Source organism: Petaurus breviceps, unplaced genomic scaffold (genome assembly GCF_028583685.1).
Source record: "Petaurus breviceps papuanus isolate PSGF00001 unplaced genomic scaffold, PetGlider_PUasm1.0 229, whole genome shotgun sequence".
In the NCBI taxonomy this organism is placed as follows: domain Eukaryota; kingdom Metazoa; phylum Chordata; class Mammalia; order Diprotodontia; family Petauridae; genus Petaurus; species Petaurus breviceps.
The window spans coordinates 17988089-18004538 of NW_027185903.1; the positions used below are offsets into that span (position 1 = coordinate 17988089).

Sequence of the window (16450 nt, forward strand, 5' to 3'; positions counted from 1 at the left end):
AGAATGCATAACAAGGTATTTTAGGATTTTATTCACCAAATTATATCAAAAAACTACAATGCAAAAAGCACTGTACTAAGTGATTAATATAAAAATATGAAAAACATAGTAAGAGATAAACATAATATGAAAACAACCATGGTGGGTGCAAAGGAAAGATCTGGACTAAGAGAGATAAGCAGAAAGTCAGTAAGTCAGCACCTTCAGGTGGGTACCATGAAAAAAGCAGACCATCAAAACTAAACCTTGAAGAAAGGAAGGATTTCAATGGTCAGACATATGGAAGGAAGTGAATTCCAGATACAAGAGAACAAACTGCTATAAATGTGTAGTGATGGGTAAGGGTTGAATGTATGAGATCAAGCAATGTCCAGTAAGCTAGTATGACGGAAACTTCAAAGAGCACAGAATAAATTGGGAAATAAAGAAAAGCTTATATGGGCTTTAAATGCTGAGAAAAGAAACTTCTATTTTATCTTTTTTTGTTTTGTTTTTCAATATTTTTAAAAATTTTTAAATATATATTTACTTAATAGTTTATTTCCCCACTTATATGTAAAACAATTTTTAACTTTCCTTTCTTTAAAATTTTGAATTTCAAATTCTCTCCCTCACTTCTTTTCCCCCTCATTGAGAAAATAAACATTTGATATAGATTATACACATGCAGTCATGCAAAATATATTTACATATTAGTCATGTTGTGAAAGAAAACAGAGACAAAAAATAAAATTAAACTGAAAATTAAAGTATAAATAAGTATACTTCGATCTGCATTCAGATTCCATCAATTCTCTCTCTGGAGAGGGACAGCATTTTTCATTATGAGTACTTTGGAATTGTCCTAGATCACTATATTGCTGCGAATAGCTAAGTGATTCACAGTTAATCATACAATATTTCTGTTACTGTCTATAATGTTCTCCTGGTTCTGCTCACTTCACTTTGCATCAGTTCATGTCAAGTCTTTCCAGGTTTTTCTGAGAGCATTCTGCTCATCATTTCTTTTAGCACAACAGGCAATAGCAACACAATCATATGCCACTTGTTTAGTCATTCTCCAATGGATGGGCATCCCTTCAATTTCCAAAAGAGCTGCTATAAATATTTGTGTTCATATAGATCCTCTTCCTTTTTGTTTTTTAACTCTTTGGGATACACACCTAATAGTAGTACTGCTGGGTTTATATAGCTTTTTGGTCATAGTTCCAAAGTGCTCAAAAGAATGGCTGAATCAAATGATAATGCCACCAACAAAGCATTAGTGTCTCAATTTTTCTACATTCCCCCCAACATTTGTCATTTTCTTTTTCTGTCCTTTACCCAATTTGATAGGTACCAAAGCGTTATTTTAATTTATATTTCTCTAATAAATAGTGATTTAGAGCATTTTTTCACATGAATATAGACCACTTTAATTACTTCATCTGAAAATTGCCTGTTCATATCCTTTGACCATGTATCAATTGGAAAATAGCTCTTCTGTAAATTTGGCTCAGTTCTCTATATATTTGAGAAGTGAGGTCTCTATTAGAGAAACTTGCTATAAAAATTTTTCACAGTAATGATTACTATGTATTTCCATCCATCCTATTTTACCTCTGTTTATCTTACTCTCTCCTTTCACCTTGTCCATCCTCAAAAGTGTTTTGCTTTTGACTACTACCTCCCACAATCTACCCTCCCTCCTATCAACCCCTCCCTTTATTCCTTTCCCCTCCTACTTTCCTGTAGAATAAGGCAGATTTCTGTACCCAAATGAGTATGTATCCTATTCCCTCGCTGAGACAATTCCAATGAGAATAAGGTTCAAGTATTTCTTCCTACCTCCTCCATCTTCCCTCCCTATAAGTTCTTTTGCACCTCTTTTATGTGAGACAAACTACCCCATCCTACCTCCCCCATTCCTCTTCTCCCATTCCATTCCTCTTTCTCACTCCTTAATTTTATTATTTAGCTATCCCATCATGTTAAACTCATAGCAATGCCTTCTATGTATACTCTTTCTAACTGCTTCCGTAATGATAAAATTCTTAGGAGTTACAAGTACCATTTTTCCATGCAATAAGGTAAAAAGTTTAACCTTATTGAATCCCTTATGGTTTCTCTTTCTGTTTATCTTTCTATGCTTCTCTTGAGTTTCATGTTTAAAAGACAAATTTTCTATCCAGTTCTGGTCTTTTCATCAGGAATGCTTAAAAGTCCTCTATTTCATTGAATATCTATTTTTTCCCCCTGAAAGATTATTCTGTTTTGCTGGGTAGGTGATTCTTGGTTGTTTTCCTAGCTCCTTTGCCTTCTGGAATATCATATTCTAAGGTCTCCAATCTTTAACACAGACATTGCTAAATCTTGTGTAATCCTGAATGTGGTTCAATGGTTTTTTAATGGTTTCTTTCTGATTCCTTGCAATACTTTCTCTTTTACCGCGGAATTTGGCTATAATGTTTCCTAAGAGTTTTCATTTTGGGATTGCTTTCAGGAGGTGATCAAGGCATTGTTTCCAGTTTTATTTCACCTCCTTTTTCTAGAATACCAATTTTTTTTCCAAAACTTTATTTTAGACTCAAACATCAGAACACAAATACAGAATAGCGAAAAGAAACACAAACACATCATAAACTTAAATATCGGAACTTAAATACAAAGTTAGAAAGGGAAAAAAAAGTATGTTGTGTGCACAGCAGAACATAAGAGAGGATTCAAAATATGCAAAAATAAATTTTCATTTCACGAAAGCCTATATGATAAATAATACTTGTTGTGTTGAGAATTGTGAATCTTTTCTTTGTTTCCTTATGAATTTTCTTTTTTCCTCTTCCATGTACTTTTTTACTTTGTTCTTTTTTTCCCCTCCCCAAAACCGCCCCTTCCCCAGGCCACAATAACGTTTAGATGTTTCTCTATGGCTATAAATATATACATACCCTCCCCACCCCACCCCAAAGGCTAAAATAAAGTTTAGACATGTTTCTCTATAGCTGTAAACATACACATATACATATATACAGACATATACTTTCCCAAACCTATTCTACTCCTGATCTTTGTTTTTATGTATGTGCATATCTCCTTTTCTATCCCTCCTGCCTCCTCTACTTTACTTGTACCCACAACCTTGCCCTCCTATGACTTGCCTTCCCCCCTGCCAAGGATCTATCCTTCCATTCCCATAAATCTAAACACCCCTATTTTAACTATTCCCTCACCCTCCCCTCTAAAGATCCCTCCCTTGTCCTCTCCCCCCTCCCTATGCTTCTACCATTTTATTTCTTTTGAATTTAGAAAACTTTTATATTCCTCTAAACATATATGTATTATTCCCTCTTAAACCTATTCCAGATGAAAGCAGTTTACCAGAACTACCAGTCCTCCTCCCTCATCTAATTCCTCTGTATCAATTCTTCGTCTTGCACTTCCTTTGTATAAAATAATTATTCTTTTAAACTGGTCCTAAATGGTTTTACTTTGTAAATTCATATCATACTCAGGTTTACCTCAATCTTCCTTATGAACTACCCAATTATTGATAACAATCTTAAACATGCATTTTACATATTTACAAAGTAAACAGTCTGTCCTTACGGATCCCTTATAATCAGTACATTATATTTCTCTTGGTTCTTGTATGTCGAATCTTCTATTAAGTTCAGGATTCTTTTTAACAAAGTCTTGAACATCTGAGAGTTTATAATATATACATTTTTTTTCCTTCAGGATAACACTTAACTTTGTTGGGCATGATTTTTGGCCAGATCCCCAGTTCTTTTACTCTTCGATATGTTGTGTTCCAAGACCTGTGGTTTAATGTCCCTGCTGCTCGATCCTGTGTAATTCTAATTGTGGCACCTTCACACTTAAATTGTTTTATTCTTGACGCTTTTAGTATTTTTTCCTTGAGTTGGGGGTTTCAAAATTCAACTATAAAATTGCTATGAGTTTTCCTCATATGATCTCTTTTAAGTGGTGCTGATGGAATTTTTCTATTTCTATTTCCTCCCCTTGCGCTAATGCTTCAGGACAATTTTCTTTGATTATTTCTTACATTATTGCATCAAGATTCTTTTTTTTCATAACTTTCAGTTAGTCTGATTATTTTTATGGATTCTCTTATTGATCTGTTCTCCAAATTTGTTGTTTTTCTTATGTTTCATTTCTCTTCTATTTTTTAACAATTCATATTTCGTTTAATCATTTTTTGATCTCTTATAATTTCACTGGCATCCATTCACTTGCCCAATTCTAATTTTCAAGATGTTATTTCTTTCCTTAAGATTCTGGATCTCAAGAGGCGGAGTCAAGATGGTGGAGTAGAAGCAATACCTCCCAGCAGTTCCAGCTTCCACCTTTCCCAATCAATGTAAAAAGGGGACTCTGAACAAACTTTGGAGCTGCAGAACCCACAAAATAACACAGAGAAGCTAACCTCCCGCTCAGGACAGCCTAGAAGGCCGGCAGTAATCTGCCAACGCAGCACTCTGGGAGCTGGACCCAGGCCCTAGTGAGCCAGAGGTTTTAGGCCCAGGGTGGGCCTGACCAGCTGCTGGCTGAAGGGACCCCAGACCACCAGCAGCTGTGGTTGTTTCCAGAATTATCAACACATAGATGCTAAGGAAAAAGTGAGAGGTCAGTGCAGTCTGGACTTTGGGACCCAGTAAGTGGGAGTGCGTTGGCCGCTGAGACGCTGGCACAGCCAGCCAACGCCACGTGGCAGCTTCAGCTCCTGGACTGCAGAGTGTAGGGGGACCAAGAGACCAGTCTGAGGGGTAATCGCTCTTGCTTTAACCTGCTTGGATCTGGATTGCAGTCTAGGGTGGAGGTCCTGGGTGTGTGTCCAGCTTGCCAGAACATGTGGAGGCCTCAGAGAGGGCACCCATCTAATAAGTCCGGCAGTTGAGAAAACCCCAGCATTTGGGATGAAAGCTCCCATCTGGTGGAAGAGTCCTACTGTGGCAAAAAGCCCAGGGGTCAAGTAACTGAGGGGCAACATGACCAGGCAAAGGAAACAAAGCAGACAGAAGATTCCAACATTACACTCCTATTTTGGGGACAAAAAGGAGCAAAGCATGGAACAGGAGGAAAACAGTGAAGTCAGAACTCCTGCACAAAAAGCTTCAAAGGAAAATACGAGCTGGTTACAGGCCATAGAGGACCTTAAGAAGCAGATAAGAAAAATGAAGGAAAAATTGGGAAGAGAAATGAGAACAATGCAAGAAAATTATGAAATGGAGTCAACAGCCCAACTGAGGAAAATAACACTTTAAAAAACAGACTGACTCAAATGGCAAAAGAGGCTCAAAAAGGCAATGAATGAGGAGAAGAATGCCTTAAAAAGCCAAATTTGCCAGATGGGAAAAGAATCTCAAAAGCTCAGTGAGGAGAATCATGCCTTCAGAATTAGATTGGAGCAAATGGAAGCTAATGACTTTATGAGAAATCAAGATGCTGTTAAACAGATCCAAACAAATGAAAGAATAGAAGGCAATGTGAAATATCTCACTGGAAAAACCACTGACCTGGAAAATAGATCCAGGAGAGATAATTTAAAAATCATTGTACTACCTGAAAGCCATGATCAAAGTAAGAATCTAGAAATCATCCTCCAGGAAGTTCTCAAAGAAAACTGCCCTGATGTTTTAGAACCAGAGGGCAAAATAGAGGTTGAAAGAATCCACCAATCACCTCCTGAAAAAGATCCCAAAAAGAAAACTCCTAGGAATGTTACAGCCAGGTTCCGGAATTCCCAGATTAAGGAGAGAATATTACAAGCAGCCAGGAAGAAACAATTTGAATATTGTGGAAACACAATCAGGATAACCCAGGATCTGGCAGCTTCTACATTGAGGGATCAAAGGGCTTGGAATATGATATTCCGGAGGTCAAAGGACCTGGGATTAAAACCAAGAATCACTTACCCAGCAAAATTGAGTATCATGTTTCAGGGGAAAATATAGTCATTCAGTGGAATAGAGGACTTTCAAGCATTCTTGATGAAAAAACCAGAGTGGAATAGAAAATATGACATTTCAGATACAAGAAGCAAGAGAAGGCATGAGAAGGTAAACAGGGAAAAGAAATGATAAGGAACTTATCAAAGTTGAACTATTAATATTCCTACATAGAAAAACAATAATTGTAACTGATAAAACTTTTGTCAGTATGAAAATTGTTGAAGGGAATAGAAATATATATATATATATATATATATGTCTATATAGATATGAGGGTATATGGGCATATGAATACATATGTGAATGTGTGTATATATGTTTACAGGTATAGGTAGAGAGAGGGCACAGGACCAATTTAACAAGAAGGGATGATACTTAAAAGGTGAAATTAAGAGGTGAGAGAGGAATATAATGAGAGGAGATGGGGAGAAACTGAATGAATCTCATAAAGATAGGGAAAATGGTTACAATGGAGGGGAAGAATAATAAGGCAAAAGGGAATGGGTCAACCTTATTCTCATTGAATTTGGCTCGGGGAGGGAATGAAATACACACTAAATAGGGTATCTCACCCTACAGGAGAGTAGGGGGGAAGGGCATCAGAGGGGGGATGATGGAAGGGAGCGCAGGCTGGGGGGGAGGGAAGTTGGAAGCACCCACTTTTGAAAAGGGACGGGATCAAAGTAGAGAACAGAACAAGTTGGAGGTGGGATAGGAGGGAGGGAAATATAGTCAGTCTTTTACAATGTATCTACTATGTTATTGTTTTGCAGTAGCTACATATGTACAACCTATACTGAACTGCTCATCTTTCCCAGTAAGGGTGGGTGACAAGGGAGGAAGGGAATGAATCTGGAATTCAGAGTTATAAAATAAAATATTTATATATAATTATTATTATTATCAATACTATTTTGCATGTAATTGGAAAATAAAATATACAGGCACTGGGGCATAGAGATCCATGACCGTGCCCTAGTAGAAAAGTCAAAAGGGGTACAGGAGAAAATATGGTAGAGAGCAGATTGGAGGAGGGGATATCCTGTGGGACTGCTATTTTGGGGTGGTGTGTAGGGGAAAAACGGGGAGAAAATTTGTAACAAAATCTGGCAGAAATAAATGATGTAAATCAGAAGTTAATAAAGCATTTGAAAAATGAAAAAAAAAAAGATTCTGGATATCTTTTTCTAATTGGCTAACTTTCCTTTCATACCCATCTTGTTCTTGGATTTTTTTTTTTTCGTTTTTCCTCCATTTCTGTCATTTCATTTTTAAAGTCTTTTTTAAGATCTTCTATAAATTCTTTTTGCACAGGTGACACATTTGACATTACTCTTTGGGGGTTTCTTTACTTCAATATCCTCCTCTGAAGATGAACCCCATTCATACCTATTCCCTTAATAGTTTTCTATAGTTGGATTCTTTCCCCTTTGTCTGTGCATTTTTTGTGGTAATAGCTTAATTATTTGTAATCACCTCTAGCCCTGAAGTATGGGAAATGGTGCCTCTTGTTCCAGATCTTCAGTTCTCTCCTCTAGCCTGAAACAAGTCAAACCTCCAATCTCCTGTAAGTGCCCACAGACAGGGGCTTTCTGCCCCACTGCTTCTGCAATTACCAGCATCCACTGGTTCTTTCTTGCCCCTGCAGCTCTTTGCAGCACAGCTGGGTCTGGCATTCCTTGTCAGGAGAGGTTTCCTCAATCTTCCTGGGCTCAGACGCCCAACTCCACTCACTGTCTGGGGGTAAAAGTTCCAGCGGCTGGGGCCAAGGTAGCCTCTCAAGGCAACTAAGCCCAGGACTTGGGGCTTGTTAAGAGACTTGCCACTGTTAAAACGGAATTATCCAAGGTGAGTTGGGTTCACTACTCTCTCAGCCCTTGCTCGGGTCTGTGAGTGACCACAAGCACTCTTTTTCCACCTGGAACTGTGACCAGTGTTGCAACCCCTTTGCAGCTGCAAGCTCTGGCATGCTAGTGCTCCTCCTCACCATGGCACTGCAACATTCCATGTGTGGGCATTGCAACAGAACACTGCACCCACTGCCAGCAGAGGGGATTCCTGTAATCCCCTTCTGACCAGCTGTCCAGTCCCTTCGCCATCTGTGGGTTGAGAGCTCTGGAAGCCACTGCTGCTGCTTTCACTGCCCCTGAGGTCTGCTGATTGATAATGGGGCGAGGCCTGCCCTGCCTATGCCCCACTCTCACCCCCCATGTGACAGACCTTTCATGCTGACCTTCTAACTTGTCTTGGGCTGGAAAATTGTTTCACCCTGTTCTTATGTGGATTCTGTTGCTCCAGATTTCATTTTGAGGAGTTATTTAAAGTTGTTGTAGGAGAATTTAGAAGAGCTTAGGCAAGCACCTGCCTTTTCTCCATCACCTTGGCATCCCCCAATTTCTATTTTATCTTACAGATAACATATGAAATAACTTTAAGTAGGGAAGTGACGTACCCAGACATTAAAATTAGAAAAATTTAAGTAGCTATGTGAAAAAATAATTAGAGAGGTAAAGAGATAGGAAGCGGGGGGTACTAGTTTGGAAGCTATTACAAAAGTTCAGATGAGAGTTAATTCAGGCATAAAATAGAATGCAACATTAGTGAAGAAAAAGAGACACCAAGGAGAGATTTTGTGGAAAAAGAGTTAACAGGACTATGGAAATGACTAAATGTTTTAAAGACAACTGGGAAGATGGTAGTACTAGCAACAGAAATAGGCAACTTATGAGAACAGGTAGGTTGTTTGTTGATTGCTGATTTGCTTGAGGGTTGTTGTTGATTGGTTGGTTGGCTGGTGACCATGGGTTTCTTTGGGGTGTTTTATTGGTTGCTGGTTTATTAGTTGGCTGAGGATTTGTTTGACTGTTTTCACTGCTGTTGTGAATGGTAAATTGTTTTGAAAACAACGAATCGGTGGTATGAAGGAAACATCAAGGTGTCAGTGTATACTTCTAGAATCCAAATATATCTTTGAACTGTCATGTGATAAAACAAGATGATGGACAAATAGCATCGCAAAATCATGTGACATTATCACCAAGCTTGAATAATAGCACATACCTTAGCAAATAATAAGCAGAGGCCTTAACCCTACTGAATAACCACCAATCACAGGATCTCTTTATCCCCAAATTAAAGTAGGATCAGAATGTGCACCAAATTCAAAGGAATAAAGGAAATAGAAAATGAATATTAAAGATATGCCTCAGGTTCCCCCAGGAAGATATCCTAAATCAAATAATGTGTTGATAAAACAGATTTTTAAAAATGAAATTCAGAAATAACAAGGTCCTTATATACATCAAAAGGCTAACACAAAAGAATGTTGAATCAAGTTGTCATCAAGCTTTAGATAAAGCAAAAAAACAAGATTTTTTTTAAAACTGCTTATTATGACTTATATGGAAGCACAATTTCTACTTGCTTCTGTTAATATTAGTGATCCAGTGAGAACAAAGAGGCCTACTTCTGGCATACATCAGAGATTTCACAAGCCATCTGAGCAATGACGTCTGTTATATAATCATGATGAGAATAGGTACTTTTCTGCCCTGACTGGAATACAATGGTTACCATGAGAAATATGATGTAAATAGTTTATTTTACTGACTGAAGCACTTGAGCAACAAGCCCCACCATTAACCCCCTGGTGCTCTTCGGGTTTCAGACTGAAAACTGGCCACTGGAAGTAATGGGAAAAAAGTGCAATGAGTCTATTCAGGATTCTTATTGAGATTTCAAGAAGAAGGAGATAGATTTGGGTCATTTCTACAAAGGTTTACCAGATTAGAAAGAGAGCTCCAATTTAACATTAATAAAAAGTAGTCATTCTGACTCCTTACATTACCTATCAAGAAGGAATACTCTTTACTCTGAGTGAACTTATATTACACACACACACACACAACACAACACACACACACACACACACACAATTATCTGGTTAGAATGCATTAATGCAGATTTAGAGGGTGAGAAGTAGAGAGAGGGCAGAGAAATGGATGATTATAAAAACTCACAATATGACAGACAAAAAATTGAACATCTAAAAGAAATATCTATTATTTTTTAATATCTGAATATATATATATATATATTGTCCTACTCAGTGTTGAAGTATCAGCTTTAAAATTAATCTCTGTAGAAACTCTCTAAAGATACAATATATTAGGTACATATAATAGTTGAGATACTTATTAGATACACATTCCTAGAGTCATTAGCATTTATAATGACCAGTAAAAAATAACATTGATTTTATTTAACTGTACATCTATAGAGATGGGAAAAGGAGGAATGAGTGAGATTAATAAATGGCTAGTAAAGTAATATGACTGGAACTTTAGAGTACACAGAATAAAGTGGGAAATAAAGATGAAAAAGTAAACTGGGTCTTAAATGCTGAGACAAGGAATACCTATTTTATCTTATAAACAACATGGAGCCACCAAATGAGTTTAAGTAGGGATGTAATATACCCAGGCATGGAAATTAGGAAAATTTAAAAAGCTGTACAAAAAAATAACTAGTGATGGGAGGCAGGGGAACCAGTTTGGAGTTAAATTGGAGTTAAAAAGAAAAAAAACATGATTACCAGCATTTTTAGAGTTGAATTAACATAATATTTTTCCAAATCATATTTTAAAACCTAATATTCTCCTAAGATTTAATTTAAAATTCTTAGAGGGACTTAGACAACTTGCAATAACCTAATTCTATTCAGTATAACGTATCAACCAGGGATATTACTAATCAATATACAAACTCTAAAAAAAAGCACACTCTAATTCCATCTACTTTTCAAATTGATATGAATTAAGGTAAGGACACTGTCTTGTACAGATTCCTTATCTAGCCCACAACTTGCATAACAACATTAAGTTTAATATTTTTAGTCGGAATTTCTGTCTGTAAAAGTAAGCTAAAATGTTTTCCTTTGTAATAGAGTGAAATAAGACACTTTTGTCAAAATCATGACCAAAAAAAACCCACCATAAAGTGAAATGACATAATTCTTCCTATAGATTCAAAATGTTTTTTTCCTAATTGTCTGTCTTATACCTGCATATCCCTACTTCAAAGAAATATTATTTCCATTTTTGTAGAAGTGAAACTTTAGGCCTACTTCACAGATTTAGAGCTGGAAGAGACCTGAGATGTCAATGAGCATGACAGTGCTTAGGAAAGTTTCTTAGCTCCTGATTCTACACAGTACATTTTTCCTTTGAGCTTTTGTGCAATAAAATTCAACATATTGAGCTTAACTCAGAAAACTCTTTCAATTTAAGCAAAAGTTATTCTGAAGTAAGACTTCAGTAAAAAAAATTATCATGTATAACATCAGATCATATGTAAAGGTTTTTCAGTCTCAACAGCACAGTAAGAAAGAGAAATGTTCTTCACACATCGATGATATCTACCAGGGTTCCTTTTCTACCCCACTCCCCCATCTCTGAGTAAGGCCAGTTTTGTTTGTTTCTGAGACGTAATAAAGATGTCCTGGTATTTTATTGGCCCAAATACTAAGACTCAAGATGAAGCAGCTTTTCTGATGGACTCTGGTCAAACTGATATGATTTCCTGATCAGTTAAAGGCATCAAAAGGTCTATTCACATGGAACTGAGACCACTCAGATTTGGTGGTATCCCAAGGCCACCACACTGTGCCCCGATGACCAGATCTGCTTCCATCTGGAGGAGAAAGAGGCCATGCTTATCACAAGTAAAGTACTGCAGGATACAAGTTGAATAGTCTTTCTAGACTGTGGCAAAATAAATGTCTTGGAGACTGCTCAATGTCTTACAATTGTCTTATTTTGTTTCCACATCAAACTTAGTGGAGGAACAGGGGAGGGAAAGAATGAGAAAGAAAGGAGGAAAGAGGAGGAGATAGAAGCAGAAGAAAATCAAAATCAAGCAAAATACAAAATAATAAAAGTAAAGGATAATGATAAATTTTTTTTAAATTCTAGAGTGACTGACCCAGTTAAAGTACCAGAAGGCACGTGAATGGAAAAAGAAACGTTAAAATAGAGGTATTAAATATGAGACATTGTAGGCAGAACCAGATTAAAATGTAATTAGGACATGTTTAATAAAATAAAGATACAATACCACATACATAACGTTAATTTGTGGTTTTCTAAGGCAATGTGTGGTAGCAGAGATCAGTTTCTATTTGAGTTTGAAACCACCAGAATAAAATATCCTAAAAGAACACCTCCAAATAGCAAAAGGACACATTTTAAAAAATTTAACAACAAACAGTAAGAAAATAAGAAAGAGTTTGAAATCTTTCTTTTTGGGGAAGGATCAGACATGATTTTTTATTTGCACAGGAAACTTCCTGTGCAGATCAGCAACCCTCCAAAGATACAGAATAATAAAGAGCTACCTGCCTGGACTATTAAGAGGCTGAGTTTACTTGCCTAATTAAGGTCACAGAGTTAGTACGTGTCAGAGGCAGGACTTGAATAGAGACCTTCCCAACTCTAAGACTGATCCTTTGTCTATTATAACTATAATGCTACACCTTGAGAGCCCAGATAGCTCAGTCAGTAGAGCATCAGACTTTTAATCTGAGGGTCCAGGGTTCAAGTCCCTGTTGGGGTGGCCAGGTAGCACAGTGAGTAAGAGCACTGGCTCCAGTGTCCGGATGACCTGGGGATCAAATCTGGGCTCCAACACTTAGCACCCACCCAGAAACACCTGGCTGTGTAACCTTGAGCAAGTTACTTAACCTCAATTGCTTAGGGGCGGCCAGGTGGCTCAGCGAGTAGGAGCACCGGCTCCAGTGTCGGGATGACCTGGATCAAATCTGGGCTCAGATGCTTAGCACCACACCCAGAGATAACTGGCCATGTAACTAACCCTGGGCAAGTTACTTAACCCCGATTGCTTTAAAAAAATAAAAATAAAAAAAATTAATGCTACACCTTAAAGAGCCTAGATAAGGAAAACAACACTTAAACACTTGAAGATTCAAAAGACAATATGTTTAATGAAATTACTATCCATATATTCACTAAAACTGTAATCCATGATTGTACCTACCCCAACTATTCGTTTCATAGCATCGAGTTTCGCAGAGTCTTTGTTGCTTTCCAACATTTGCTTTAGGTCTTCATTTCTAAAAAAAATAGAAAGAAAATCATATAATATTAGATTTTTTTAATTAAACAATTGTCCTACATTATTTTCATATGAATTAGAAATTCAACATTTTTTCATTTTTAATATACTAAGTCTGGTAAATGCCTTGTTAAAAGAGAGAACTCCTCAAGCATTTTTGCTCTAAAAAAATCAAATGCTTTTTTGCATTCAGTAAACATTACACTCTGTAAACAATAAACACAATAAATAAAATCCAGAATGTAAGAATCCAGGTGTAAAAAGATCTCACATCTGTATACCTTGCAATCAACTGTGTACCTATAAAGATATGTTCTGCTTGATCTCATTAGCAAGCCTGCCCATTCAACACTCATACCTTTATCAAGGCTGCCCTAATGTGTGAAGATTATCTTTATATTAGTTTGTAAAGATGCAAAGATAGGCATAAGTATTGATATTAAGACTTTTTTCCTCTTCAGGGTAATAAGGAATCCTTTTCCCAAATATTTGATACCTTCCCTTCTTTAAGGAATCTTAAGAATCAGTCCTCAATGCCTTCAAAATTGTATAGTCTATATCAAAGGCCTCTTCTGTCTGTATTTGTTTGGATCCTGCTGCTTTCCCATCTTTAGTTTCCTTACCACCATCTCTATATTTCCTCCTGAAGCACACAAGAGATTGTCCTAAAATAGAATCAAATGTGATAGCTCCCACTATCAATGATGGAGAAAATAGTTCATTTAAAAGTCTTGACAAATGTATTCCACTTTGTATCTGTTTTGTATCCTTCCATCTTTAAATGCTCATGGGATGATATGGCTTAAGTAGGCTCTCTCAAGCTCTCTGTAAACTTTGGTTTTGCCCTTTACCACTTGCACTGTTTCATGAAGCAATACAACCCATTGTAACATACTAATATTAATAGTTGACACCTCAAATAACACCTGGACCATTTTCTTCACCCCAACTCTGAAGGAGGCATTGTTATCTTTATTTTACAGAATAGGAAACTTAAGCATAAAGAAGCATGGCTGTGTACAACTCAACTCTTCTTAGCTTCAGTTTGCTTAGATGTATATAGTATAAAAATAATTATACTTTTATGACCTACTTCATAGAGCTGTTCTGTATTTTGCAAAACTTAAAGTATGACACAAATGTGAGTTATTTTTATTGTTGTTGTTATGGTTAAGTGGATTATCCATCAACCTATAGGTTAAGTCTTGAAAGAATGACCCAAATCTTACTCTCTCCTGACTCCAAGATCCATGTTGTTTTTAACACAATAGGTTGCCTCAATTTTTCTTCTTGTCTTCTAATTTAAACACGTTCATATTTAGCCAATCAGGCAACAAGCAAGCATTTATTAAATAGTCACTATGTGTCTGGTTCTAGGTATACAAAGAAAAAAAATGAAACTATTCTTGTTCTCAAGGACCTTACATTCTATCAGAGAGAGAACATGTACATACCTAAATATAGAGGATGTAAGACAGGGAAAGAGGACACAAGCATGGGTAGCTATGAACAGAAAAAGAAAGCTTCCAAGCAGAAAATAACACTTGAACTGCTCCTCAAAGGAAGTGGAGGATTCTAAGTGGCCAGGGCAATAAGGACAGATGCAGAGAGAGGATCATTAAAAAAGACAAAACAGCTAACTTTGATGACCTGAAATGAAAAGTTTCTACACAGACAAAATTAACATACCTAGGATAAGAAGGAAAGTGGCTGAATGGGGAAAAAATCTTTGTATCAAATGTCTTTGTTAAGGGTTTGGTATCCAAGATGAAATATAAACAAGTAAGTATATATAAGACAAATAGCCATTCCAAAATAGATTAAGTAGGCAAAAGATAGGAACGGTTTTCTAAAGATGAATTGCCAAGTATTCACAACCACAGGAAAGAACACTCCAAAACACTAGTATTAGAGAAATGCAAATCCAAACGATCCTGAGGTTTCAACTGACACCCTACAAATTGGCAAAATGGCAGTACTCAGTGTCGGAACTGTCGTAAAAAGACAGTCACACTAATTCACTGTTGGTGGAGCTGTGAAATGATACAACTATTTTGGAAAGCAATTTTGAATTATGCAAATAAAGTGACTAAAATGTCCATACCTTTTCAATTGAGGAGTCCATTACTGGGTTTATACACCAAGAAAATCATTGACAAAAAGAAAAGTACCCATATATACCAAAATATTGATAGCAGCACTTTTTGTGAAAGCAAAGAATTAGAAATAGAATAGATGTCCATCAGACGGGGAATAGCTAAATAGAGTAGTACGCGAATGTAAAGGAATACTACCATGCTGTAAGAAAATATGTATTATGTATACAGAGGCCTAGAAAGATCTGTATGAACTGATGCAGAGTGAAGTAAGCAGAGCCAAGGAAACAATATACACAGTAACTCAATGGAAAAAACTACACACCAAAAAAAGAAAGCAAATGTCACAAAATATAAAACTTAACGCAGGATTTGAACAAAGAAATATGAGAGGGACCCCCCAAACTACCCATTTGTAAAGGTGAAAGAATTATAGGTGTTAAATATTGCACATGTTCTTAAACTTTTTCAATATCAGTTGTGCTGATTTTTTCCTCTCTAAAAAATACTATGTGTTATATGGATGGTTCTCTGGGAGGGGGAGGGGTGATAATGTAAGAAACAGAAGACAAAAATTACTTCATAGAAATATTTTTATATGGGATGGCTCTCTGGAAGGAGAAAAGGAAGAATACTGGAGGAAATTGTGATGTTTAAAAAAAAGACACTATACACACACACACACACACACACACACAAAACAATCAGAAAAAGAAATATTCAGCTCCAATTTTGCCTCAATATTCTCCATCAAGATTCTGTCCTTGTACTTCTCCATATTCATTGGTCTCAATTTTGAAGTCTATATAAATGATTCTCAAATCTATAACTATATGTCGTTACCCTAAATTCTAGCACCATATTTCCAAATACCTGCTATATATTTCCACCATGTCCTAAAAACATCTCAAAAACTCAACACATGCAAATTAAACTTATCTTCCCCCCAAAAAAATGCCTCTCTTTGATTACTGTCCTCAGAATCCTAACATCATAATCATTATTGAACATTTTATCTAACTTACTCCTCACATTCAACTAGTTGCCAAGTACTATTCATTCTAACTACAATATCTATAGCATCCATTCCCTCTTTTCCCCCACTGAAGCAATTCTAAATTCTGAACCTCATTTCTTACTGCCCTCACTATTCTAAATTTTTTTTTTTTGCCTTTTGGACGATAATTGGGGTTAAGTAACTTGCCCAAGGTTACATGGCTAGGGGGTGTGTGTGTGTGTGTGTGTGTGTGTGTGTGTGTGTGTGTGTGTGTG

At 36.6% G+C, this 16450-nt stretch overlaps 1 protein-coding gene and 1 non-coding gene across 3 annotated transcripts in view; one reads left to right on the top strand and one right to left on the bottom strand.

Moving 5' to 3' along the window:
* AP3B1 (adaptor related protein complex 3 subunit beta 1) overlaps positions 1-16450 on the bottom strand; it is a 357386-nt gene that overhangs the window by 283855 nt on the left and 57081 nt on the right. For both annotated transcript variants that reach the window (XM_069096283.1, XM_069096282.1), the window contains exon 2: positions 13005-13080. In XM_069096283.1, coding sequence (XP_068952384.1) covers positions 13005-13080 — 76 coding nt within the window. The remainder of the gene's footprint in view (positions 1-13004; positions 13081-16450) is intronic.
* TRNAK-UUU (transfer RNA lysine (anticodon UUU)) lies at positions 12491-12563 on the top strand. The gene has a single exon. It is a non-coding gene; the product is annotated as a tRNA-Lys (tRNA).